We start from the raw sequence: 24,669 nt of genomic DNA, 5'->3' as shown, positions 1-24,669 counted from the left end.
TTATAATCCTTTAGGTATATACCCAGTAATGATTCATTTGCTGAGTCAAATGGCATTTCTAGTTCTAGATTATTGAGGAATTATCACACTGTCTTCCGCAATGGTTCAACTAATATACACTCCCACCAAAAGTGTCAAAGTGTTCCTATTTCTTCACATCCTCTCCAGCATCCATTGTTTACTGACTTTTTAATGATCGCCACTCTAACTGGCATGAGATGGTATCTCATTGTGGTTTTGATTTGCATTTCTCTAATGACTACTGATGATGAACTTTTTTTCATGTTTGTTAGCTACATAAATGTCTGCTTTTGAGAAGTGTCTGCTCATATCCTTCGCCCACTTTTTGATGGGTTTTCTTTTTTCTTATAAATTTGTTTAAGTTCCTTGTAGATTCTGGATATTAGCCCTTTTGTCAGATAGACAGGTTGCAAAACTTTTCTCCCATTCTGTAGGTTGCCTGTTCAGTCTGATAGTTTCTTTTGCTGTGCAGAAGCTCTTTAATTAGATTCCATTTGTCAATTTTAGCTTTTGTGGAAATTGCTTTTGATGTTTTAGTCTTGATGTCTTTGCCCATGCCTTAAATGTATTCCTAGGCTTCATTTTGTGTGTGTGTGTGTGTGTGTGTGTGTGTGTGTGTGTGTGTGTGTGTGTGTCTATTGCAAATGGGATTCTGTTCTTGATTTGGCTTTCAATCTATACTGCTGTATAGAAAAGCTGACTTTTGTTCACTGATTTTGTATCTTGAAATTTTACTGAAATCATTTATCATTTCTAGGGGCCTTCTGTCTAAGTCCTTAGGGTTTTCTATGTACAGAATTGTATCATCAGCAAAGAGAGACAATGTAACTTCTTTTCCTACTTGGATGCCTTTTCTTTCTCTTGCCTAATTGCTCTAGCAAGCACTTTCAATACTATGTTGAACAAGAGTAGTGAGAGTGGGCATAGTTGTCTTGTTTCAGTTCTCAAAAGGAATGATTCGTTTTTGCCAATTCAGTATAATGCTGTGATGTTAGCTGTGGATTTGTCATAGGCTGCCTTATTATATTGAGGTATGTTCCTTCATGCCTAGTCTCTTCAGGGTTTTTATCACGAAGAGATGTCAGACTTTACTGAGGGCTTTTTCTGTGTCTATTGAAATGGTAATGTAGTCTTTGTTTTTCATTCTGCTTATATGGTGAATCACATTCATTGAGTTGCATATGATGAACCAACTTGCATCTCAGGAATAAAGTCTAACTTGTGGTGAATTAACTTTTGCTGCTGGATAAAAATGTGCTGCTGGATTTGGTTTGCTAGTATTTTGTCAAAAATTTTTTTGCTTATGTTCGTCAAGAATATTTGGCCTAACGTTTTTTTTCGTTGTCTGTCAGATTTTGGTATCAGGATGTTATTGGCTTTGTAAAATAAGTTATAAAGAAGCCCCTCCTCTTCAACTTTTTGGAACAGTTTCAGCAAGATTGATATCAGTTCTTTATACATCTAGTAGAATTCTATATGAATCCATTTATTTCCACTCATCAAAAAAAATGAATTCACTTAGTAGTTGCTTGTCTGAGAAGGATTTTATTTCTCCTTTACCCTGAAGCTGAGTTTGATGGCATATGAAATTCCTGGTTGAAATTTCTTTACCTTAAAAATGATGAAAACAGGCCTCCAATCTCTTCTGGCTTTAAGATTTCTGCTGAAAAATCTGTTGGTAGAATGATGAGTTTCCCTTTGTAGGTGAACTGACCTTTCTCTCTGGCTGCCTTTAAGTTTTTTCTTTTGCAGTAACTTGGTAAATCTGATGACTATGTGCCTGGGGATGATCATCTTGTACAGTAGCTTGCAAGTGCTCTCCATATTTCTTGAATTCTTATGACTACATGTCTAGCAAGATTGGGGAAATTTTCATGGACTTCAAATGTTTTCCAAGTTACTTACACTTTCTCCTTCTCTCTCAAGAATGCCAATGAAACAGATTTTGTCTCTACATAATCACATATTTCTTGGAAGATTTGTCATTTTTTTAAAATTCTTTTTTCTTTGTGTCTGACTTAGTTGATTCAAGAACCAGTTTTCAAGATTTGAGATTCTTTCCTCAGCTTAGTCTATTCTGCTGTTAATACTTCTGACTATGCTTTATGACTGATTATGAAATACTTAAAGTGAATTATTCAATTCCAGAGGTTCCATTTAGTTCTTACTTGAAATGGCTATTTTCTCTTTTAGCTCCTTGATCACTGCACTGGATTGCTTGGATTTCTGGGATTAAGTTTCAACTTTCTCCTGGATCTCAAAGAGTTTCCTTACCAGCCAGATTCTGAACCCTAGGTCTGTCATTTCAGTCCTTTCAATTTTTTTTTTAATTTCACTTTTGGTTCTGGGGTACATGTAAAGAACATGCAGGATTGTTGCACAGGTACATACGTGGCAATGTAGTTTGTTATCTCCATCTCCCTGTCGCCTATACCTGGCATTTCTCTCCGTGTTATCCCTCCCCAACTCCCTACCCACTTCCGTCCCTCCCCTAGTTCCCCACAACACACCCCAGTGTGTGATGCTTCCCTCCCTTTGTCCATGTGTTCTCACTGTTCAACACCCACCCATGAGTGAGAACATGCAGTGTTTGATTTTCTGTTCTTGTGTCAGTTTGCTGAGAATGATGGTTTCCAGATTCATCCATCTCCCTAAAAAGGACAAGAACTCATCATTTTTTATGGCTGCATAGTATCCCATGTTGTATATGTGCCACATTTTCCTTGTCCAGTCTATCATTGATGGGCATTTGGGTTGATTCCAGGTCTTTGCTATTGTAAACAGTGTCACAATAAACATACATTTGCATGTGTCTTTATAACAGAATGATTTATAATCCTTTGGATATATACCCAGTAATGGGATTGCTGGGATCAAATGGAATTTCTATTTCTAGGTCCTTGAGGAATCGCCACACTGTCTTCCACAATGGTTGAACTAATTTACACTCCCACCAACAGTGTAAAAGTGTTCCTATTTCTCCACATCCTCTCCAGCATCTGTTGTCTCTAGATTTTTTAATGATCACCATTCTGACTGGCGTGAGATGGTATCTCAATGTGGTTTTGATTTGCATTTCTCTAATGACCAGTGATGATGAACATTTTTGTCATATGTTTGTTGGCCTCATATATGTCTTTTTTTGAAAAGTGTCTGTTCATGTCCTTCACCCACTTTTGAATGCATTTTTTTCTTGTAAATCTGTTTTAGTTCTTTGTAGATTCTGGATATTAGCCTTTGTCAGATGGGTAGATTGCAAAAATTTTTTCCCATTGTGTTGGTTACCCATTCAGTCCTTTCAGTCTTGTTAAGAATCATTGCTGGGGGATCAGTGCATTTGTTAGGAGGTAAAAGGACATTCTGGCTTTTTGAATTACCATGTGGAGGGCTGGTGGTCCCTTAACTGTGAGGTAAGTTGAGTACAGTCGATTGGCTTTGTTTCTGGGTGCTTTCAGAGTGCTATAACTCCATACAGAATCTTCATTTGTGACTGAAATTTTGCCTTACAAAACTTCACAGGCACTGCATACTGGCAAAATATTTTTGGTTTGTAATCTGGGCTTCTGCCCAGTAGGTAGAGCTTAAGAGTGGTGGCCTGCAGATAGGCCACATAAATTCATCTTTTGTCTATAATTCTCTAGCCTAAAAACTCTGAATTTTAGTTGCTCATAAGATAATGCCTAAACACCTGAGTTTGAGTTCTACTGGTCTTACGGCTGGGCATACATGTTCTGTCTTACTTCCTGTCACTTTTAATGTCACATTCCAGATCTCAGACAGCATTCAACTACCCACAGTTCTCTGACTATAACTTGCTTCTTCCAGGCCCTCTGCTGTTTCCTCCACCAAAAAAAAAAGCTCTTCTAGTATCCAGAAAATACATATTTAAACTACATGCCTCATTATATACATAACCTTCTTTGGAAGGGTATCCTGCTTATGTACTATCCTAGCAGGCTATATATTTTTCTATTTAGTTCCCATCACATTGTACTACTATACAATTATCTAGTTACTTATATGTATTCTGTAAGAGTTCATGACTCGACAGAGGTAGGAACCATAATCTTCACTAATTTCAGTTTTTGATTACACAAGGCTTGTGTATAGCACACAGCAGTTATACCTAGAATTAATTCAACAAATCAAAAATCATTACTCTTTTTTAAATCAAACAGCAGTTGCTTCTGGACAGATCAGCTACACCTTAGCTACAAGAAATAAGAATTATTTAGCCTCATACAAATAGGCATGCACTGATTAACAATGAGAATATATTTTGAGAATTGTATCCTCAAGCAATTTTGTCACTCTGTTAACACTGTAAAGTGCTCTTACACAATCCTAGGAGTTTATTGCTCCTAGTCTAGAAACCTATACAGCATGCTACTGTACTGAATATTGTAGGCAATTGTAGCACAATGGTATTTGTGTATCTCAACATACTTAAAGATTTTTAAAAGTACAGCAAAAATAATAATAGTATGATAATCTTATAAGACTACCTTTGTATACTTGATCCATCATTAACCAAATGTCATTATGGAGCACATGACTGTACCAAGTTAGTAAGATATATGAAGGAAAAAAAATACAAAGAAATAGGCATAAATGCATCCATATATACATGCTAAGTGTAGTCAATATTCATCTTCTTTAATATTTTCTCTTTTTCAAATTATAACAAAAGCTTTAAAAAATAATAAGGCATTTGATGGTAGTTTACCTTGTTTTATATCAGAATTTCTTGTAATGTCTGACAGATAGCAGTTTGGCAAAGGATATGAAGAAAACATTGGCCAAGGATATGGATTATCACTCTAAAAAAGAAGTAAGACAGATGACTTTAGGAAGCGGTTTAAAATAATATTGAATTTTAAAGCTAACTGAAATATCATTAATTTAAACTGGCCTTTCTTGCTCATAAATTCTATAGTTATTGCCCAACTAACCAATAGCTATTTGGTACTATAGTTCAATATTCCAATGGGTGATAATTAAAACAAGCTATAACAGAAACAATATTAAATTAGAACTGCGGACATACAGTAACTTTTTGCAAGCAGAATTGCTTTTTTTTTCATAAAAGGAAAATTATAATCTTCAAAATATACCTGTGGTTTTTTCCTACAAAACTTTTTTCTTGTGCTGTCAATCATTTCCATCGTATCTTTCCAAGAGTGACAGTCAAAGCAAGAATGTTCTTAACAACAATGAAAACAAATGACAAACCTCCATGAGAAACCCATACTTGAATATTGATGGAAGGAGAGGTACTCAATATTGCCAATATAATAAAAAATAAGTCATTTAATAATAAAAGAAATATCATGAAAGAGAAAGACATTGAAAGTAAAATATTCAAAGACACACAAGAAAAATGACAACCTTTTAATAAAGCAATACCTACTTCACTACACATGCAAACAATACCTACCCTACTTTAGCATTCATGAACCCTGGACATCAAAAATATTATTTTAGTTTAAAAGCATTTATTTGCATCCTAAATATTCTCAAGTAATAAGTTCAACTCTGTGATGCAAACATTTAAGAGGTAAAGTTTAGGGTCACTTTGAGTTGGCTATCTTGCTTAAAAATATGTCAGAAAAACAAATCCCACTTCTCTTTGCCCCACACTCACCTGTTCTAGCATTCTCGGAGGCAAAATCCGTTCTAATGGCCCACCGACAAGATTTATTCTAACAAGAACATGATTTCTCTCTACTGATAAGCCATCAATTATAAAGTCCCTGAAAAACATAAATGTATCACCTTTATCATCCCTTTGATTGAATATCTTAATTTTTAATCAAGTCTCTGGATTGTAAAGAAAAAAGGTAGAAATATTCATGAATGTTTTTCTTTGTCTTTACTGAATTTAACGTTTATATATTTTTTTTAAATTTGGGATATATGTACCAGATGCTCAGGTCTGTTAAATAGGTAAACATGTGCCATGGTGGTTTGCTGCACAGATCATCCCATCACCTAGGTATTAAGCCTGTATCCATGAGCTGTCCTTTCTGATGCTCTCCTTCCTCTCTAGCTTCACCCACTAACAGGCCCCAGTGTGTATGGTTTCCTACCATGTGTCCATATGTTCTCATCATTCAGCTCCTACTTATAAGTGGGAACATAGAGTATTTGGTTTTCTAATCCTGTGTTGGTTTTCTGAGGATAATGGCCTCCAGCTCCATTCATGTCCCTGCAAAGGATATAATCTTCTTCCTTTCTATGGCTGCATAGTATTCCATGGTGTATATGTATAACATTTTCTATCATTGATGGGCATTTGGGTAGATTCCATGTCTTTGCTATTATGAATAGTGCTGCAGTGAAAATAAGCATGCCTGTATCTTTATAAGAGAATGATTTATATTCCTTTGGTACATACCCAGTAATGGGATTGCTGGCTCAAATGCTATTTCTGTCTTTAGGTCTTTGAGGAATTGCCACACTGTCCTCCACAATGGTTGAACTAATTTACACTCCCACCACCAGTGTAAAAACATTCCTTTTTCTCCACAACCTAACCAGTATCTGTTGTTTTTTGACTTTTAAATACTAGCCATTCTGACATGCATTATTTCTATGGTAAATTCAACAATCGTATTTTCAGTCAAGGTTTTCTTAAGTTTTAGAACTGGTGCCTGAAATTCAAAATCTAAATGTTGCTTATGAGCAGCCTCTATACTCTGCAGCTGTTAATATTTTCCTTCTACACAAAATCTAGAGTATTAAGTAATATACTCTATAATAATTTTCCAAGACCTGGCTAGGATGCAGACACACTCTTTTTTTAAATTAATTAGACACAAAGGCAATGCCAGCTATTGAATGTGTATTTGACAACAGTCAGCCAAATTGAGGTAATGGCAAGTGTGATTTATTAATGAAAAAAATTACCAGAATATTACCATAACCTCATTTTGGAAATAATCAGAATTTATGACTATGAACTAATGTAATTAAAAGGATAGAATAAAGAGCGCCTCTGCAAAGGGCACAAAATAAAAAATTTTGTTCAATGGGTCATCTTAAACTTGCTGCTAAATTAAAAGGTGATACAATTTCATGGAACCATTAATAAAGTTAGGTCTTAACTAAAATTTTATGTATTACTATATACACCCCCCCAACACACACACACACACACACACACACACACGCACCACATGTGACAAAAGCAGCAGAGTTTGAAAGCAGGACTCTCCAAGTACTCTCCAAACACTTTTATCATAACCTTTCTGTAACATTTACACTTTAGTTGCTTCATACTCTGTTGTTATTAAAATCTATTGAATTTAGAGAGCAGAAAAACATTAAATAAACCATACCAAAAATTACTGTCTTAACAAAATATCTCTAAAGAAAACTGCTGTTGTTGTGTTTTAATCACTCATTTTTACCTGTGGCTCTCAGACGTCTCTAAGATATTTTCTTCTTGAGCATTTAATAACATTTCAGATACTTGATACTGAGCCTCTAATAGGAGAAGAGTGTCCAGATCACAGCATATCACACTTAATAATCTATATAAAAAAGAAAAAGAAGATTGTGTAAAACATGTCTCCAAAGCATAATTGCACCCTTGATGTCTCAAAGTAATACGTGTACATCAAAATATAAATTCTACAGAAAGTGTCATTTAGTTTATTTAGTTATTTCAGATATATTTTTAATCAATTAGAATAGTAATCTCCTCTTCAAAAGTTGTTCTTACTATTTTTATAAGACCATGGGTAATTTCTAATCTAGACTTTTTAAAATGTATCTAAATCAACATAAATAGCAAATTTTCTTCTCAACTGCCACTTAATTTAAAAATTCATCAGAGAACATTAGCAAATCCAGAAAATCTCCAAATTGCCATAACTTTTTATTCAGCAGTTAATTACCAAAGTTATGATAGAATCATCATTTTGCTGCCAATCCAGAAAATGTTCATTAGATAAAATGTCAATGGCCTATTTTATAATTGTCAGATCAAGCTGAGAACACCTAAGCCCACTTATCTATCTTAACATTATTAAAAGCTACAAGCAGAAATCATGTGTCTCCTACTATAATGCAAGAGGACTCATGCTGCAGCGTCTATGAAGTATTCTTGCCCAGGAAACTAAACCTCAAATCTAATCAACTCTACACCACTTATTATCAGTTTACAGGAAACAGGCATTACAGAAACATACTTAAAAAAAATTTAAGGAGAAAACAGCCAACCAAATTCAGAGTTTTGAGAATCCTACACATTATAACATATATTATTTGTTCAGAAAACAAAAAGTCATAAAAAGCAGAGGGAAAAGAAACTTAGAAGTTTTTTTAAAAAAAGGACCAAATGTCAAGATTTTGTTTTGATCTTAATTCAAGCAAACTTTAAAAATACATTTTTAAATCATATAGGAAAATATGGGAGTGGTATGAGATGAAATCAGGGAAATACTGTTAATTTTGTTAGTTGTAACAGTGGCAAAGTGGTGAAGGGTTTTTTTTGTTTTGTTTTGTTTTTAAACATGTTCTTATTTATTAGAGATATACACTGCATGTTTTATATATAAAACAGCATATCTAAAATTTACCTTAAAGTACTTAAGAAAAAAATATATGTGGGGGGAGAGAGAGGAAACAAGACTAGTGAAATAATGATAAATAATAAAGATGAATGACAGGCACATGAAAGACTATATTATTTGCTACTTTTTTATATGTTTAAAAATTCTATGATTAAAAAAGTGTTCAAACAAAGATGATATAATGACAACGTTAGGGGGCTATGGTAGAGTGGGGCGGTTAGGTAAGGACTCTCTGAAAGGTGACATCTGAGGAAACAGGAGATCCAAAAAGAAACCAACCTTCCAATAACATCTATTGATTTATCTTAGAGATAGAGTGATACATGAACAAAATGGCTTACATACAAGGATATTTATTGCAGAGTGGCCACATAGCAATCAATGAGTCAATCAATCACTCTCCATTCATAGAAAAATGTTTAAATGTCCGAGGTATTTTTTAAGTGGTATACTTTGCAAATATTAGGATACAGTAGCTTATGGTTTTAATAAAGAACTATCTCTAAGGTATATTAATTGAAAAAGGAGAGGCACAAAATATTTTGTCTAATACTAGTATTTGAATGAAAAATAGAAAAACAAGACTATACACATAAATGTATACTTGTTTTTACATAAAACATCTATCACAGGAGAGAAAAGAAAGTAGGAAGAACTGTTATCTCTGCAGTGGTGGTCTGACAACCAGAGAATTTACTTCTTACTGCATATTTTTTTATTGCATTTTAGGTTTTGGGGTACATGTGAAGAACATGCAAGATTGTTGCATAGGTACACACATGGCAGTGTGATTTGCTGCCTTCCTCCTCATCGCCTATATCTGGCATTTCTCCCCATGCTCTCTCTCCCCAACTCCCAACCCCCTGTTGTCCCTCCCCTCTTACTGTATATTTTTATGTTGATCTCTGAGTTTTGGTACAACTGCATGTTTTACTTGTACAAAAGTACACATAAGAGAAAAAAGTTTGGTAGATGCCTTTAAGAGTCAAAGATAGCAATTCAATGTCACTCTCTGGAATGCAGCCAAAATATTCAAATGCATATAAAACTAAGTAAAGACCCACTATCATTACTTTAGAGAGGTATTCTCTAATCTTTCACAGAAAGAAAACTATAATACATAGAGTTTACAGAAATAAAAAGATTTTTGTTAGATAAAATATAGATGAAAGCAAAATGAAAGACATCTTAGACTTCTAGTGAGAAGATGATAGCGTATGCTGGCATTTCCCTGTCTCATCTTAGAAATAACTGAAAAGCATGGAGAAGGGAGAAAAACAGCACATCACAGAAATTTTTAACCACAAAATGAATTGAAGGGCAGCCAAAGGAAGTAAAAATAGGACAAATGGTGCTGGGGAAGGGAAAGAATGAGACAGGATATTATGGCTGTCCATAATGTTAAAAAAAAAAAATTCTCAAAAAGAAAGTTGATATGATTTGCCTGTGTCCTCACTCAAATCTCATCCCAAATTGTAGCTCCCATAATTCCCACGTGTTATGGGAGGGCCCTGCTGGGAGACAACTAAATCACGAGGGCAATTTCCCCCATACTGTTCTTTTGGTAGTGAATAAGTCTCATGAGAGCTGATGATTTTATAAGGGGAAACCCCTTTTACTTGGCTCTTATTCTCTCTTGTCTGCCACCATGTAAGATGTGCCTTTCACCTTCCTCCATGATTGTGAGGCCTCCCCACCCACGTGGAACTGTGAGTCCATTACACCTCTTTTTGTTTATAAACTACCCAGTCTCAGGTATGTCTTTATCAGCAGCGTGAAAATAGACTAATACAGCAAATTTTGGGTTCCTCCTACCTGTAAGTCAACAGGCTAAGAAGGGACATAAACTGTTGGCTAGGGTGACTGACCCAGGCTACCAAGATGAAATCAGTCTACTACTTCACAATGGAGGTAAGGAACAGTACGTGAGGAATACAGGAGATCCATTAGGGTGTCCCTTAGTATTACCAAGCCCTGTGATTAAGGTCAATGGGAAACTATAATAGCCAAATCTAGGCAGGACTACTTATGGCCTAGACCCTTCAGGAATGAAGGTTTGGGTCACACTGCCAGGTAAAAAACCATGACCTGCTGAGGTGCTTGCTGAAGGCAAAGGGAATACAGAATGAATAGTAGAAGGTAATAATCAATACCAGCTATGACCATGGACCAGCTGCAGAAATGAGGACTGTAACTGTCATAAATATTTCCTCCTTATTTTATTAAGAACATGTTTGTGCAGGTATACACTTGCACTGAGAAAATATCTTCATTTTATTTCCTTTCACCTTTATCATGTGGCATAGAGTTATTGACTTTGCATCAGCATTTAAGTGTGTTAACTTTATGTAATAGCATTTGGGTTGGGGTGTGTTTCCTGTCGTATGAAGGATAGTTGTATTGTTAGGCATAATTATAACCTCAGTATTGTCTTTATTTGAAGATTATGTAAGATTTCAGGAGATGTTTATGGGTTCACATTGACAAAAGGTGGACTTGTGATGGTTAATATTAAGTGTCAACTTGACTATATTGAAGGATGCAAAGGACTGTTCCTGAGTGTGTCTGTGAGGGTGCTGCCAAAAAAAGATTAACATTTGAGTCAGTGGACTGGGAAAGGCAGACCCACCCTCAATCTGGGTGGGCACAATCTAATCAGCTGCAAGCGCAGCCAGGATAAAAGCCAGCAGAAGAACATGTGAAGACTAGACTGGTTTAGTCTCCTGACCTACATATTTCACCCATGCTGGTTGCTTCCTGCCCTCCAACACTGGACGCCAAGTTCTTCAGCTTTGAGACTCCGACTGGCTTCCTTGCTTGCTGATGGCCTATTGTGAGACCTCACCTTGTGACTGTGTGAGTCAATATTCCTTTAATAAACTCCCTTTTATATATGCATGTGTCCGATTGGTTCTGTCTCTCTAAAGAACCCTGACTAATAGAAGAATAAAAGCAAAATAAATTTCTCAAAAATAGGGAGCATAAGCCAAGAGGCAATGCCTAAACCTCCGTTTTCAACAGTGGAAATGGAACACACAGAACCCCCAAAGTATCTCCTGATCTAATTTAGGACATCAATATGTAACAGAAGAGAGTCTCATAGTCACCGAACCAGATGCTTAAAAGCTATTTGATTTAAGATTTGACATCTACTCTCTATTCCTTGTCCTCCAAAAAATTCTGAGTAAATTAGAGAAAGGTTACCTCTTTAATTTGATTTAAAACAAATCTATCTCAATACAAGAGCTAAAAGCGTAAACAGAAAAAGCATTCCCTTTAAGGTCATCAGGAAGGCAAAGCTGTCCATTATTTTTTTTTTAACATCATTCTAGAAATTAAAGATAACACGGAAAGACAAGAATAAAATAAAGAGGCATGCTATGGAAAAGGAGATCGAATGTTCATTGTTAGAGGACAATAAAACTGTCTGTGAATCCATCTACGAAAGACATAAATTTCAATTCACTCAGAAAAACATTGGTTGAATACCTACTAAGTGCCTACTACTGTTTTAAATGTTGGAAATTCACCAGTAAAAACACATACACACAAAAATCCCAGTCCTTATGCTATTTCCTCTAAATACTAGAGGAAGGGAACAGACAATGAACAAAATTGAAAATTAAAAAGTAATGGATACAACTAAAACAAGAAAGTAAAAAATGAGTTTTAAAAAGGGAGTGAAAAAAATGTGTCACTATATGTAGTTTTAAATAAGGTGGTTAGGAAAGAGCTCACGAAGAAGGTGACACTTTAGGAAAGATCTAAACTCAGGAAGCAAGCCATGTATCTATCTGGGGGAAAGGTGTTCCAGGTAGAGCAAATGGCTTCAGCCAAATATCTAAGGTGAGAGAATTTCTAACATGTTTGAACAGTAAGGGGGCCAATATAGCTGAAGTGGAATAAGAAAGGGAGAAGAACAGGCTGAACATCTCAAAATCCAAAATCCAAAATGCTCCAAAATCCAAAATGTTTTGAGCACTAACATGATGCCATAAGTGGACAATTCCACACCAAATGATGAGTCACAGACAACACAGTCAAAATACACAACACAGTTTACCTGGCATCCCTACTGTTCAGTGTATACTAACCTTTTAATCAAAACAGCGTCATAGGCAGAGATTGAAAGCCTGCACTTTTCTTTGTTTATTTGGTATTTTTGTTTTGTCTTGTTTAGTTTTTGAGACGGAGTCTTGCTCTGTCTCCAGACTGGAGTACAGTGGCGTGATCTCGGCTCACTGCAACCTCCGTATTCCAGGTTCAAGTGATTCTCATGTCTCCGCCTCCCAAGTAGCTGGGACTACAGATGCATGCCACCACACCCGGCTAATTTTTGTATTTTTAGTGAAGACAGGGTTTCATCATGTTAGCCAGGATGATCTCGATCTCCCGACCTTGTGATCCACCCACCTTGGCCTCCCAAACTGCTGGGATCACAGGTGTGAACCACCGTGCCTGGCCAAAAGCCTGCAGTTTTATGTTTAACAGCTAATGCAGGTGTTCTAGTGATGCTACTGTGCTGCCAGTTACCCTGAATACGTCATTTTTTTACTGTGTAAGTGGTATGTCACATTTTTTAGTGTTAAACACTATGTGTGAATCAGTGTAAGGAAATGATTGCTTATAGGTAGCTGATACAGTTTGGATATGTGTCCCTGTCCATATCTCATGTCAAATTGTGATCCACAATGTTGGAGGTGGAGCCTGATGGGGGTGGATCATGGGGCTGAATTTCTCATAAATGGTTTAGCACCATCCCCTTGGTGCTGTTCTCGTGATAGTGAGTTCTTGTGATAGTGCATGAGTTCTCATGAGATCTGGTTGTTTAAAAGTGTGTAGCACTTCCCCTCTTGCTCTTTCTCTTGTTCCTGCTCCTGCCATGTAAGACTCCTACTTGCCCTTGGCCTTCCACCATGACTGGATGCTTCTTTAGGCCTCTCCAGAAGCAGAAGCTGCTATAGTTCTTGTATAGTCTTCAGAACCATAAGCAATTAAACCACTTTTCTTTATACATTACCCAATCTCAGGTATTTCTTTACAGTAATGTGAGAATGGACTAATACAGTAGCATACAAATTTAGAGTTAGGGAAGATGGTGATAGCAGACAACCACAGACTGTCCACACTGGTGGCTGAGATCGTGATACATTTGCTTTCTAATAGTTCAATGTACACAAACTTTGTTTCATGTACAAAATAATTTTAAGATAAAAAATTACCTTCAGGCTTTGTGTATAAGGTTTATATGAAACATAAATGTATTTCATGTTTAGACTTGGGCTCTAGCCCCAAGATATCAAACTATGTATATGCAAGTATTTCAAAATATGAAATCTGAAACACTTCTGATCCCAAGCATTTCAGATAAGGGATACTCAATTTGTACTGAGGAGATGAGATCAAAACAATACTAGGTAGGTATATTAGCCCGTTTTCACACTGCTGGTAAAGACATACCCAAGACTGGGTAATTTATAAAGGAAAGAGATTTAATGGACTCACAGTCCACATGCTTCAGGAAGCCTCAACATCATGGCAGAAGGTGGAAGGAACATCCTACATGGCAGGAGGCAAGGGAAGAAGTGCCAGCAGGGGAAATGCCAGATGCTTATAAAACCATCAGATCTCAGCCGGGCCTCGTGGCTCACGCCTGTAATCTCAGCACTTTGGGAGGCTGAGGTGGGAGGATCACAAGGTCAGGAGTTCAAGAGCAGCCCGGCCAATGTGGTGAAGCCCTGTGTCTACTAAAAAAAAAAAAAAAAAAAAATTACAAAACTAGCCGGGTGTGATGGCACATGCCTGTAGTCCCAGCTACTCAGGGGGGCTAAGGCAGGAGAATCCCTTAAACCTGGGAGGCTGAGGTTGAAGTGAGCTGAGATCATGCCACTGCACTCCAGCCTGAGTGACAGAGCGAGACTCCACCTCAAAATAACAAAACAAAACAAACAAACAAAAAATCAGATTTCATTAGAACTCACTATCTTGAGAACAGTATGGGGGGAATTGCACCCATGATTTGATTATCTCTGCCTGGTCCCACACTTGACATGAGATTTGGGTGGGGACACAGAGCAAAACCACATCAGTAGGGGTTCAGATCACATAGTCATCCATTGTGATGACTCTGGATTTTTTTATGGTGACATGAGAAATCACGGGGGATGGTTTCATACTAATGATATGAAAAACTTTGTGAGTACAGGACTGAGATTACCTGATTTGTATTTTAATGGGATCACTCCAGCTGCTATGCATGTAATAGGCTAAAATTAGGCAGGAGTAGACAAAGAGAAACCAATTAAAAAGCTATAGCAATAATTTAGATAAGACAGTAGCTTAAAACAGGATACTGTCAGTATTTCTGGACTGAAAGAATGGCTCTGCATTGTCCAGATTCTTAGGGTAGCCCCCAAGATCCCCACCTCCTGGTGCTCACGTTCTTCTGTGATCCCCTTCTCTTGAGTGTAGGCAGGTCCTATGATATGTCTCTAATCTATGGAGTATGGTCAAGGTGGTACCATGGATGTGTCTATATGTATGTGATTACAAGATTACATTCCGTAAGACTGTAGTGCCCTTCTTGTTGGGATGTCTCCTGTGCTAGTTGAGGGCAACCTTCAATAGATAGCTGTAAGAAAGGACCTCCAGCCTTTAGCTAGCAAGAAAACAAGGCCCTCAGTCCTAAACTTGTAAAGAACTAAACTCGGCCAATAGTCTGTATGAGTTAGGAAGCAGATCTTTCTTGAGTTTCACATGAGACCATGGCCACAGCCAACATCTTGATTTCAGCCTTCTAAGACTGTGAACAGAGGAACAAGTGAAGGTGTGTCTAGACAAAAACTGAGATAGTAAATGTGTGTTGCTTTAAGTCACAAAGTTTATAGTAATTTTTTAATACAGCTACAAAAAATAATATAAACTCCAACTTTAACAACTAAGCAATTAAAAGTATAATGCTTCTACTTGGTTGATAAAGAAAAAACAACTAATAATGGCAAAGTGGATATATACACATGCATACATACAAACACACACACACACACACACACACATACATACACACACGTTATTATTTTCACACACGTGAAAATTACGTAAGTGGCTTGTAAAAAAAAAAAAAAAAGCGCCAAAAATAAAACCCTAATAAACTTACTCATAACATACCAGCAATAACCAATAAAACATTATTGTGGAAAAAGAGATCCCATTAGCAACAGCAAAAAATATAACAGATGATAATAAAACAGATGATAACAACAGATGATATAACTTAATAGATAATTAACAAAGGACAGGACCTATATGAAGAAAGCTACAATGTATGACAGAAAAATGTGAATTGCTCAATAAATAGAGACACAGTACCTACCAGGATGAGAATGTTAAATATTTTAAAGATGTGCATTCTCCCCTAATTTATTTATAAATTTAAATAAATGTTATTTAGTAATTTAATTATATAACTTATTTTATACAAATATAAAACAAATTTGTATACAATAATTATACAGAATTTAATAAAATACCTCTACTAATAATCTAAAAGAAACTAGTAGACACTTATCACTACTTATCAGGTGCTGTTCCGAACTTGGGAGAGTTGTAACGTATTTAGTCTCATGATAACTTGGTAAGAAACATACAGTTTTTGTGTCCATATATAAAAGAAACAGAGGCACACAGAGGTTAAGGACCTTCCCTAACATCAATCTTGCAACGTGGTTCCAGTGTCCATGCTCTTAACTGCTCACTGATACTGTCACACACTGTAGTATACACTGAGGAACATACTATCAAGTTAAAAAAAAATTGAATCCACAAAAGATATATGAGACCACTACATAGAAAACCATAAAATTTTAATAAGAGTAATTAAAGAACATCTAATTAAACAGAGATATATGCCATGTTTACAGGTTGGAAAATGGTATTATGCAGATGTCAATTCATCCACCATTGGTCTATGGACTCAATGTAATGATAATTAAAATCTCTGTGAGTTAGTTTATGTGACAAGCTGGTTCTGGAATTTATATGGAAAGAAAGGAACTAAAAACAGCTGAAATATTTTTGAAAAGACTAAAGCAAGAAGAATTGCTCTATCAGTTATTTTAACTTATTACAAAGCTAAAGTAATTATAATGAATTTCAAAAAGTAACAAGATTAAAAGCCAACTCCTTTTTGACAAAGTTTCCAAGAACATACAGTGAGGAAGAAACACTCTCTTTAATAAATGGTCCTGGGAAAACTGAATATTCATATGCAGAAGAATGAAACTAGATCTTTCACTATATGCAAAAATAAACTCAAAATGGATTAAAGACCTAAATGTAAGACCTGAAGCTATAAAACCATAAAACAGAAAACACTGGGGAAACACTACAGGACATTGGTCCACGGAAAGATTTTTTTGGATCAGCCCTCAAAAGCAAAGGTGACCAAGCAATCATGGACAAATGAGATTATATTAAGCTAAAAAGCTTCTGCACAGCAAAGAAAACAATGAACAAAGAGACAACCCGTAGAAAGTGAGAAAATATTTGTAAACTATCCATCCAACAAAAGTTTAATAAGCAGACTATACAAGGAACTCAAAAAACTCAGTAACAAATAAGAATAATAATAATAATCCAATGTAAAAATGGGCAAAGGATATAAACAGATATTTCTTGAAAGAAGACATGCAAATGGCCAGGAAGTATATGAAAAAAATGCTTACCATCAACAATCACCAGGGAAATACACATCAAAACCCAAACAAGATAACATTTCACTCCAGTTAGAATGGGTATTATCAAAAAAACAAAAAATAACAAATGCTGGTGAGGATGCAGAGAAAGGGAAGCATTCATACACTGTTGGTGGGAATGCAAAGTAGTACAACCATTAGGGAGAAGAGTATAGAGGTTCCTCAAAAAACCAAAAATGTAACTATCATATTGATATGGTTTCAATCTGTGTCCCCACTCAAATCTCATGTCAAATTGTACCCTCATTTTTGGAGGAGATCCTGGTGGGAGGTGACTGGAACACAGGGGCAGATTCCTCCCTCTGCTATTCCTGTGATAGTGAGTTTTCCTGAGCTCTAGTTGTTTAAAAGAGTGTGGCACCTCGCCCTTCTCTCTCTCTCTTCCTCCTACTCCAGCCATGTGAGATGTGGCTGCTTCCCCTTTGCCTTCCACCATGATTGTAAATTTCCTGAGGCCTCCTCAATCATGCTTCCTGTACAGCCTGCAGAACTTTAAGCCAATTAAATCTCTTTTCTTTATGAATTACCCAGTCTCAGGTATTTCTTTGCAGCAGTGTGAGAACAAACTAATAAACATATGATTCAGCAATCCCACTGCTGGGTATATAACCAAAGAAGAGGAAATCAGTATATCAAAGTGATATCTGCACTTCCATGTTTACTTCAGTACTATTCACAATAGCCAAGATATGGAATCAGCCTAAGTGTCCATCAACAAATAAGTAAAGAAAATTTGATACATATGCAAAATGGAATATCATTCAGCCATAAAAAAGAATGCAATCCTATCATTTGCAACAACATGAATGAAACTGGACATCATTATGTTAAGTGAAATAAACCAGGCACAAAAAGACAAATATCACATGTTCTTACTCACATGTGGGAGTTTAAATATTAGATTTCATAGAAGTAGAGAGTAAAATGGTGGTTCACAATTACTCTGATTTGATTATTACACATTACATACATGGATTAAAATATCATATGTACCCCTAAAATGTGTATAACAATGACATATAAATGTAAAGATCCAAAAATATATGCATTATCTAGAAATACATGACTAGGTAGTAAAAAAATATAAGTAAACCAAAAAAGCAAACATCATGAAAGTCAAAATAATAGTTACCATTAGAGGGAAGGAAGGGAGTCATAACCAGCAAATGCAAACAGTACTTGCAAATTCTCTGTTTACCTGATTGAGATTTCATGAGTATTTATTTCACAACAATTTGGTAAGCTGTATGTTTATATTTTATCAAATATTTATATTTGTAATATTTCATTAAAAGCTGAAGTGTTACGCAAGGGTAGGTAATGAGAAAAAGTATATATTATATTGATAAGAAGTCTAAATAGGTATGCAACAAATGAACAAATTCAAAATACTAATAAAAGAATGCACACTTTCATGATTATGTATAAAGATTCCTGCAAGACATGATATCAGCTAATGCTATTGGTACTCAATTATGTAATCATCTAATAAACAGAACTACTGGCTCATTAATTATACCAGCATATTTGTACAAGCTAGCAGTTAGACTAAACATAGAAGGAAACAGCACTTGAGTAACAGAATTTATTTTTTTGCCTAACCATAATAATAAGGCTAGGTTTACAAAGTGAATAGAAGTTTTATATCCACCAATCTAGCAAAATAACTAGAAAAACATGTCTGAAAACATTCATATTATTAGAATTATAAGCAACAAATTGTCAGATTTTATTTTTGTTGACCCCAATCCAAATTTCCAAGTCACAAAAAAAAAATCAGGTATATATTTCATGTACAAAGCAGGCCGAAAAAAAGTCAGCAATAATCTGTGTTAAATACAAATTAACAGCTAAATGTATACAAGTTTTAATGGCATATTTTTAGATTTTTTAATGAAAAATAAAGTATTAAAAATCATTTAAAATAAATTTACATAAAGATATCAACAGTATATTAAAATGGAAATTTCAGAAAAGAGAGAGAAAGGGAGAGACTGTGTGAGTGGGGTGTGTGTGTGTGTGTGTGTGTGTGTGAGTGAGAGAGAGAGAGAGTTTAAATACACCAGAGCATCTCTGTGTATGTGTCTCTCTTAGGATACAGTTAGAAATAGACTGATTCTATCTATCCCAGACACCAATACCCTTAGGGTAGGCCTTATTAAGTTACTTTTATCAGGATAGAGACGTTTCTGTACACCAAAGGAAAGACAGTAAAGTTCCTGGCTGTTCCTTTATTCCCTATTTCATACAATGATAAGCAATGTGCAAATATTATCCCACTATTATGATTTTAAGGCTCTCAGAGGCTCCAAAAATTCTAGTACCTTGAGGATACAGGATGCTCTTTGAAGATGATAGACATAACAGTTTGTCTGCTTACAGTAAAGCTTTAGAGGCACAGCAGGTGGCTAAAGGTGGGAGGATCTAGGCTCTTTTAGTAAGTCTAGGAAAGCATCTGTACACCTGAGGTGATATTCAGTCAAATGGCTTGCCTCCCTTGAGTCAGGTTTATTGACTTTCTCACCTCACCCCAGGCACCGAAGGCCAAGTCTTCATTTCTATCAGGTATTTTGTGCTACACATAAGTACAGTCTTAGGCAAATAATTTTCACAGAAACCTATCATCATTACATCTCTAATCCCCTGTTGTAATAAGTGAATTAAACCTTCTGTGAAGAAATACAGAAATCCCTAAAATATATAAATAAAACGCTCACAATTTATGAACTGTATGTATACCCATTAGAAAGAAAAAAACATAGTACAAGATGTCAATGGAGAGTTGCAGAATTTCTCCAACAGCCTTCTCACAGCAATAGAAAACGACCTATATGTTTTTATGGCTGCTATCAAAACCCTCTGAAATACTAAATACAAAAAACACACACTCTTTGCTTCAGGGAACAAACTTCCCATATACACCAGAGAAGCTGGAAGTATTGCTCAATCTGTCCAATGTTCTCAGGTTTCCTTTAAGCTTTGCAATAGTGTATCTGTTCATTACATGTAACAAAAGACATCATCAAGATAAAAATATCTTCACAATAGTGAATCAACAGAGTCTCTATGGCTGGGAAGATACTGCTCACTCCGCCAAATGTGTAATGTTAGAAACAGGGTACTTCCACCTGGTATGGACAGCAACATGCCTTTATCATTTTATCAAAATTTGATTGTCCTACCAAATCAAAGGTCATCAAAAAAACTACTCCATTGATGATATAATATCAACTGGTGGGCAGGAAGTAGCTGGTACTCTACATGCTTTAGTAAAACAAGAATTCCAGAGGGCAACTAATCCATAAAACTTGAGAGGCTTGCCTTCTCAGTAAAGTTTCTGAGTTCTAGCAATCTAGAACCACCCGTAAAATGCATGACAAATTGCTAAATCTCACATTAATTACCACCAAGAAAGTGGCACAATGCACAATTTTAGCCTCTTCCAATTTTGAAAGCAACATCTATAATATTTGGGTGTGCTTCTCAGAACTACTTATGACATCACCAATAATTCTATCAACTTTAAGTATGACAAACAGCAAAAATAAATCTAAAAAAAACTCATGCAGCCTCTAAGTTCAGACAGTCTATCACTTGGGCCTTTACTCCAGCAGGTTCAATGCTGGTCATAGTTTCAATGACAGATTGGATAGTACAGGAACTTCTGACATGGTGCAATATGAGATCACACACAAATGACTAGAATTTTGGAGTGAATCCATGTTCCCTCTGTTAAATAACTATTTTCATTTTGTGATCCTCAATTTGATAAACATAATTTCAAGCTCCCAGCATCACGGCCACTTTGCACATAATCCCATTTGAGCAAACACTAGGGCAGCTGAGGAAAGAGGAAGACCTATCCATGAAAGGGATTATTTTCCCTCCTTTGCAGAAAGAGGAAGTCCTTAAAGAACATTCACAAGTCAAAATTATTCTCTCAACCTGTATGTATTCTCAGAGGACCATCTACTTTTTCTACCAATCTTCTCATACTATTCTGTTATTTTTTTTTTTATTATTTTGAGCCCCTGGCCATCTAGCCCCACCATTAGCAATGGTCCGTAAATCTATACAAATCAGTACCTGAAGTCTCATCCGCCTCCAAAGTGAATAAGTAGATATGATACTTCAAAATTTTCCCTCTTTGAAAAGGGAAAATTTTAGTTAGTCCAATTCTAACAGGTGCTAATATATCATATGATACAATCTATAAATCAGATTTAGTAACTGTTTTTCTTCCCTGGTTGCCTAGTTAGAGAAAATTTCCCATGAGCCAGAGGTATACATTTTGAATGTGAGTCATATACTCACAATTTATTTGTGTTGCCAGGTCTAAACTTATATATGCCACTTTTGCTTGACGGTGGAGTGCTATTGTACACATGTAAACTATATTTTAGAAAATCATATAATGTACAATGCCAGACTGGTTGCCAAATTTGTATAAGAAATATCTGTGACTTGAACAACATGGATTCCCTCATCACAGATGATCTGACTACAGCTATTACCGAACATCCAGATTGCCATAGACAAAAAACAACTCTGGACTCAGGATATAGTAAATAACACTGGGGAGACCAACAAGCTATCTAGTGGCAGGGTGATTACATTAAATCTCTTCTTACTCCATACACGAAAATTGACATCCTAGGCTACTACGCTTTTTTATCAAACACTACCTGACTATGGACTTTCTAGGGGTGATGGCATCCATAAAACACAGTTTCTGACCAAGAAAAAACAAAATAACATAAAGCATTGTGCAAAAATTCACTGGTCTTATGATGTATGCTTCTCCCAGAAGCAGATGATCATACATACTGATGGAATGGCACGTTGAAAACTCAGTTTGGTATCATGTAGGACACAATACCTTAGAAAACTAAGGTGCTGTCCCACAAAATGCTCTGAACTAGAAACCAACATATGAAGTTATTTCTCTTATAAGTATAATATATGAGTCTATGAACTAAAGAGTGGAAGGGAAAATGATTTTCTTTGGTTTTCTAACCCTTAAACTTTGTGAAGGGTGGCCAGGAAGTTGATGCTTTTGAGATCTTATTTCAAACTAGAGTACTTCTACCAGAATTGAGAATTGAAACTTTGCTCTAACGAAGCTTCTCATATCTCTGAATCAACAGCAGAACAAGTTAACTGTGTTCGCTAGGAGAATTGATCACGATTATCAACGAAAAGAAGGCTGCTGCTATGCAATGGAGGCAGAAGTATATAAAGTCTGGTGCCCTAGGGATCCTCTGTAGCACTTACTAGTACCGCCATATCTAGTGGTGAAAATTAATGGAAGACTAATGCAAACCAAAACAGACAAGATGGCAAAGGGCTCAAGAACCTCAAGAATAAAGCTTTAGATATAGAAAACCAAAACTTAGAAGTAGATAATATATAGCATCCTAACCAGCTGGGGTTGTTTGAACTATAAGAGAAAACAGGATGGGTAGAAGGGGAAAAGTTATAAATACCCACTAAAGCCACATGTCCACATATAGAGACAAGGATTGTATTAAGTACATTTCGAAATTTGTTCTGTTAAGTAACCATTTATATATTAACCAATTTCCTTTTTCTCCATCTCTATCCTGCTTTGTAGAGGGTGTTGATTTTGTAATTTAGTCTACAGGTTAAAAGACATGAAGATACGACTAGAACTAAAGTAATAAAGAAGAAAAATCACCAAATACTCATGGGACTCTAGATATCCATGTTAGGGAAAAGGGTAAGGCCTTTTTAGTTGTGGAAGGAAAATTATATACTGTATTAGGTGAAAGAATGTTGCTGCTATTGCTGTTGATTAAAATTTTAATGCTCTGAGGATTAAATTACCAAAAATATCCTAAGAGCTTAGAATGGTCCTGCCAACAGTAAGCACTCTTGTAACTATTAGATATTAGTACTGTATTATTATATTTTATAATAACAATCTTGGGATAAATTATTGCTAGATACAAGATAAACTAAGCAAATGAGAAATAGGAATACACGATTCCTTACTAATTCTAGGAAAAACAAATTGGTGAAGGAAATAAAATACAATCACAATATAGCTTTGAATTGGGAGGGAATAATATTTAACCCATTTCAGCACTGTATCCCCTCTCTTAGGAGTATTTAGTCTCTCTGATTCATTATTTTCCAGAAGGCAAAACCCTCCAATGTTCTGCTTAAGCAGGAGAATAGTCACTCAGCCAAGTGGCATGGAAATAAGGGGAAATGTGAAAGCATACCTGAGTCTTATATTTGGAACTAGTCATATTATTGAAAGGGTTAGACTTTCACCTAATCCTCTACTTTCATCTGCATTCTGAGTAGTGCTCTTAATTCCTAGTACTTTTAGAATGTTGTGATATGCAAGTAAGTTACTTTTGAGTTTTCCCTACTGCCAGCTTGGGTTTTAGCTTCCCTGGCCTAATAAATCAATTACAACTCATCCATTGGTTTTTCAGCTCCTGAAATTATATTGTGGAAGCCTCTATCCCATTCCCACCTTGAAAAACTTCCTCCCATCCATCCTTTCCTACTGAGAAGGTGGCTCCATCAAAACAAGGGAGTAAACGAAGATAGGTAATTAGATCCCAGGTAACAGCGGCTCTAACCCAGAAGAGAGAAAAGAAATTTCCAGGATGATGATGAAGGGAAATCCCATGAAGGCTGATACTCAGGGGGAAAAAAAAAAACAACAAAAAACCGCCAGTACAAAGTAGAACAAAATAATGTGTTTTTTTTTTTTAAAGGTTATCTGATGCCCTTTAGCTGTTGAGAGTTTATATTTTCACAAATATGAATAGGATATTGTTCCTGTCCTTAAGAATGTGAAAACCTTGTAGTTATAAAACATAATTGGAGGAGGCAGCGCCAAGATGGCCCAGAGGAGGCAACACAGGAATGCAGCTCCCAGCGAATGAGATGCAGACGTCTAGAGGACGTCACGATTCCACGTGAGGTGCTCAGTTCATTTTGGGGAGAATGGAAAGAATCTGAAAATAGCCCAGGGAAGGAGCCAAAGGAGGGCAAGAGCCAACCAGGGAGAACAAACCAAGACAGGGTGGGGCATGTCCCCACCTGGAACGTGCAGCCAGCTTCCTGCAACCCACAGTCCACGAGAGCCATGCCAGACTGAGGGGTGTCGTAGGTTGATGTAAATCTGAGTGACAACTCCTGCCTGGTGCCATAAGTTGTCCGAGGGACCTGGGAAGAAGTATGGCCAGCGGGATGGAACAACCCATCCCACAGAAAGAGGCAGAGTTGAAAGCAGAGAAGTCATAAAGTCTGGCAAGCCCCACTCCCAGCAAAAC

The 24,669-nt window shown here is 36.1% G+C and overlaps 1 protein-coding gene across 6 annotated transcripts in view; it reads right to left on the bottom strand.

The window, feature by feature from the left end:
* TBC1D32 (TBC1 domain family member 32) overlaps positions 1-24,669 on the bottom strand; it is a 244,204-nt gene that overhangs the window by 63,544 nt on the left and 155,991 nt on the right. For all 6 annotated transcript variants that reach the window (XM_032274914.1, XM_032274917.1, XM_032274915.1 and 3 more), the window contains 3 exons: positions 7,434-7,556; positions 5,666-5,774; positions 4,748-4,841 (listed from right to left, as the gene is read on the bottom strand). In XM_032274914.1, the coding sequence (XP_032130805.1) occupies positions 4,748-4,841; positions 5,666-5,774; positions 7,434-7,556 (326 nt within the window). The remainder of the gene's footprint in view (positions 1-4,747; positions 4,842-5,665; positions 5,775-7,433; positions 7,557-24,669) is intronic.

This window comes from Sapajus apella, unplaced genomic scaffold (assembly GCF_009761245.1).
Source record: "Sapajus apella isolate SASKATOON/1434 unplaced genomic scaffold, GSC_monkey_1.0 scaffold6, whole genome shotgun sequence".
In the NCBI taxonomy this organism is placed as follows: Eukaryota; Metazoa; Chordata; class Mammalia; order Primates; family Cebidae; genus Sapajus; species Sapajus apella.
Note: the sequence above shows the minus strand (reverse complement) of the source record. Positions and strands in the feature narration are given on the sequence as shown.